This window comes from Sinocyclocheilus anshuiensis, unplaced genomic scaffold (assembly GCF_001515605.1).
Source record: "Sinocyclocheilus anshuiensis isolate Anshui unplaced genomic scaffold, SAMN03320099.WGS_v1.1 scaffold481, whole genome shotgun sequence".
NCBI lineage: Eukaryota > Metazoa > Chordata > Actinopteri > Cypriniformes > Cyprinidae > Sinocyclocheilus > Sinocyclocheilus anshuiensis.
In genome coordinates, this window is record NW_015539907.1 from 1,283,901 (window position 1) to 1,288,060 (window position 4,160).

A 4,160-nucleotide genomic window follows, 5' to 3' on the forward strand; every position below is an offset into this window, starting at 1 on the left:
TGGCCGCGCAGGTGGAAACAACACGAGACCGTGCTACCGTGCCTGTCAAGAGCAGCTCGACAGTGTTTTGTGTCCTGCAGCAGCAGCATGCGTGCCGTCAGCGCAGCTGAAGAGATCTGCGTTCAAATGCAAGCAGGCTTAAGCTTGCCGCATAGCACCGGCTAAAGTAATTACCATGAATGTGTCCGTGGGAAATAGTAAGGAGATATTTGAATTATTTACTAATAAACTAGTGTTTTCTGAGTCGGTGTCGCAAGGATCGGCCGGGCTAGGGCCTGAGCGTCTCGGGCCGCGGGTTGAGAACCACTGCTCTAAGCTAACGCCTACGTGCCTGTATTGAATATGATTACGCATCACTCCAGTAGAGTTATTGTAAGACAATTTGACATTACACAGTTTACACAAAACTTTTCAGTTTCCTTCTAATTCAAAATAATCCCACACCTTCTCATCTTTCGCATGGTCATTTTTGAACTCGCCGCAACTGACACGAAGAAAACGCATGTGAGGTCTGAGGTAAAAATGTAGTTTCCGCCCAGATAAACTTTTAAAAAGAATGTATTATTTTTCAAACGTTTTATTTTAACTTGTTAATTAAAATGTTTTAAATGCAATGTTAAAATTACGGTAATTTGAATGATAAAATCATGTTTTTTTTAATTTTTCTGTCGTGTAATCGACTATTGTTTTCAGTGTCGACTAGTAGGAGCTGTACCGTTTAGTCGACTAGTCGACTAGACCCGCACATCCCTAGTTACAGTAGGTGGTCTTGGTGATCTGTCATGCGTGTCTGTCTGTGTCAATCAATCTGTTCTGTTTATCTGACAGTGTTAGTGATAACTCTTTGAACGATGAAGGTATAACAGAGATTGCGGAAACACTATGCAGACTGCCCAACATTGTCTCTGTCTTGTAAGTAGTGTGTTTTACATTTTAAAAACCTGGCTATAGTCTGTTAACTGCTTCGGCTTTCTTTTGTTTATTTAGATATTAGTATATAGTAAGTCTGGTGCATTCCTCTTACACTTTTATTTAGGATGGGGAAGAACAGCATCTCCACAGATGGAATCCTCACACTCGTTGAGAGAATGTCTGCCTGCAACTCTGTTCAGAAAGTCCATGTTGAGTATGTTGATTTGTTGGCTTGTCAAAGACATTTGAATGAAAATGGAAAATGAGAAACATTTGCCACACAGTTTAGATCCTTGATTCTTAACTGATTTTATGGTTTACATACAAGTTGTGACCCATAAATATGGCCTTAAAATCGTAATGTTAATATACTATGAAGTAAAAAGAAGATTAATTTCTCCACATTTTGACCTGTATTTATTGTAGTCTAAGTTGTATTTTCTTCTACCTTGTGTAGTTTTGTTCATGTTTTTTTAAGAGATGTGGACATGTCACATGACCTGCCCATTTAGGTCGATTTCCATGGGATGTTCACAGTTGTTTCATTCTATACAGGGCCAATAAAGACATCAGCCTTTTCTTCTCACAAAGCTCTGATAAAGTCTGGTGAGTGCTGACTGATGTGTTAAAACACTATTAGCTGGGTTATTCTCAAAGGGTGGGTAAAACCCTAGAACTCCAAAACGTATTTTATATTTCACATTTCCTGTTTGCATATCTATTGTGGTTGCTTTGTCTGTGCAATGTACAGTTGGCCAGGTATTGCTGTGTAATGCACTGCCTTCAAACAGATCAAGTATGATCGATGTTAGATGATAGAAAATGTGCATGGGCTTTTTTAATTTGGTAGTAAGTTTATAGTTTTAACCTGACTAAGTACAGTCTAAAATGACTGCACAGTTTGGTGGTCACTCAAAGCAATAAATAAAATACAAAAAAACATTTGAATATAATGAAACAACAAAATCTTATTTCTCACTTTCTCTGCCTTAGTGAAAACACAGATTTGAATAACACAGAAGAGCCAAAGAATGTAATGTAAGTACTGAATTCTTTAATATGTTGTTATTGCTTTTTAGATCAAGGAAAACAAATTAATCCTTAGTTACAAAGTACTTAAAGTTAACAATGACTTTATGGATTCTTTATAAAATACTGAATGAGCCTTGCTTTCATCTTGTTTTGTTTGATAAGGTGGTGTATTGTGTCTATAAAGTCCAAGTGTTCACCACTGGGCAATATTTCAGGAGAATCAGAGGACAGAGTCAGAAATTTGGTGGAAAGGGTAGTAGGGTTGGCAGAAGTTATGCAATTACAGGCAAATCATTGCTTATATTCAAGACGGCAAACAAAAAAGACAAATGTGATGCAAAACACAAATAAAGAGCGAACTTGAATATCAAAAAGTTGTTTTAATCAGGAATAAAATGTGAAAGGCCATTCACAGACATTCTGTCAAATGAAATTGCCCTGCCATGTCACTACCCAATGGTAGTTTCAGTGATATTTTCCAAACCAAATACTGAACTGACAGGAATGAACTGTTTAATTGTTTCTTTATAGGTTAAAGCAGTGTAACATCAATGTTTCCAATGTAATCAGCCTGTGTAATAAACTCGGGGGCTTTTCCTACATAACCCTTGTAGAGTAAGTATCAAGTATACAGTCAATAACCTTACAGCAGATTGAGTTGATACCCCCACAATTCTTTACGTAAGTAGGGCATTAATGAAACCTGCTTTTCTCATCTCTCAGTTTGTCCAACAATTCACTGGGTAACAAGGGCCTGAAGAAGATTCTGGACCTTCTACCTAAACTAGGAATGATTCAGGAGATCAAGTAGGCCAATGTTTCCGCTGCAACATCATTTGGTCTTGACAGTTAGCCAGTGACACACTTTTTTTTTGCATGTGCAAAATAACTTCCCCATATACTTGTAGTTAATTTCTGTTTTCAAAAGAGTGTATATGTTTTTCTGAAAACTCACACAGTGTCAGTGAAAATGGTGTTGATATGGATGGGGTCGTGATGCTTGCTTCTGCCCTTTGTAACCAGAAGAACCTGAGGAAAGTGGATGCAAGGTAACTACCTTATCAAAATTAGCATGGAGCTATTGACCATTTTAATGCCTGTCTGAAAATGCTGTGCTTTTTCTCACCAGTGAAAATGGAAAGAAAAAGCTGGTTCTTTGGTTTGACACCAGCAGACGGTACTGAAACAGTTGAAGACATTTCTGCTTAATATAAAGTAGTGCATATGTAAATGTTGGTTTTGAATATCAAATGTGATTTTTGAATTCAGGCATAATTCAAGACAGCTGACCCCAAATGTAACTGGGATACATCTGCATAAAAAACTCAGGTACATCTCTCAATTGGATTCTATACATTGGTTTAGCTGCGATCATTTAATAATTTGTTATTCACATTTACTTGTATAGTGCTTTTCACGATACACATCACACATTGCAAAGCAGCTTCATAGAAAATTAATGTTTCTACATTACAGTTAAGAGTAATTTTTGTCTTTCCAGTTTAACCCGTAGTGATATCAAACCTGTCTACATGACCAAGCTGTGTAAGCAACTGGTAAAATGTGAAAACCTACTGGACATTGAGTGAGTAGCTCAAATATTTAGGATAGACAAAAGACTTACCAGATTCTACATGTATCAGCTGTATTGAGCTAGTCCTCAGTGTTTATTTGTATTACAGGTTCTCCCATCTAAAATTATCAAATGAGTCTGTAGAGAAGTTGATGTTGATTCTTCCTGAAATGTCTTCTCTTCAACTACTGAAGTAAGTGGCCATAACAGTCTGGTTCCTGTAGCACAGCTGTGATTTATCTCTATCATAAATGACCTGATATGACTAATCATTCATGATGACCGTGTTTTTCAGCCTAAGTCATGTTGACCTGTCTACAAATGGGGCTTTGTTATTGATCAGATCTCTTGCTGACTGTCAGCGTGTCACAGCTGTAGAACTGAGGTATCTTACTTCAGTTCAACGTCAGATATTAAACTATGGTTAACTTTCTTAAAGCTACAGTCCGTAACTTTTTTTGGTTAAAAATGATCCGAAATCAATATTTGAGCAAGTACATAACCAGCCAGTGTTCAAAACTATCGCCTTATTTTAGCCCGATTCACAACGGTTATCTTATAATAATGTTTTCTAATTTGAGTGGTACGGGTAGGTTTTCGCGGGAAATTCGAGCATGGCACTGCGTCATTACGTCACGTCTGT

At 37.3% G+C, this 4,160-nt stretch overlaps 1 protein-coding gene across 2 annotated transcripts in view; it reads left to right on the top strand.

Moving 5' to 3' along the window:
- Positions 1–4,160, top strand: part of nlrc5 (NLR family, CARD domain containing 5) — a 22,089-nt gene that overhangs the window by 7,527 nt on the left and 10,402 nt on the right. For both annotated transcript variants that reach the window (XM_016483204.1, XM_016483206.1), the window contains 12 exons: positions 829–912; positions 1,037–1,126; positions 1,468–1,518; positions 1,906–1,950; positions 2,476–2,559; positions 2,668–2,751; positions 2,904–2,993; positions 3,074–3,121; positions 3,214–3,273; positions 3,446–3,529; positions 3,627–3,710; positions 3,813–3,902. In XM_016483204.1, the coding sequence (XP_016338690.1) occupies positions 829–912; positions 1,037–1,126; positions 1,468–1,518; positions 1,906–1,950; positions 2,476–2,559; positions 2,668–2,751; positions 2,904–2,993; positions 3,074–3,121; positions 3,214–3,273; positions 3,446–3,529; positions 3,627–3,710; positions 3,813–3,902 (894 nt within the window). The remainder of the gene's footprint in view (positions 1–828; positions 913–1,036; positions 1,127–1,467; positions 1,519–1,905; positions 1,951–2,475; positions 2,560–2,667; positions 2,752–2,903; positions 2,994–3,073; positions 3,122–3,213; positions 3,274–3,445; positions 3,530–3,626; positions 3,711–3,812; positions 3,903–4,160) is intronic.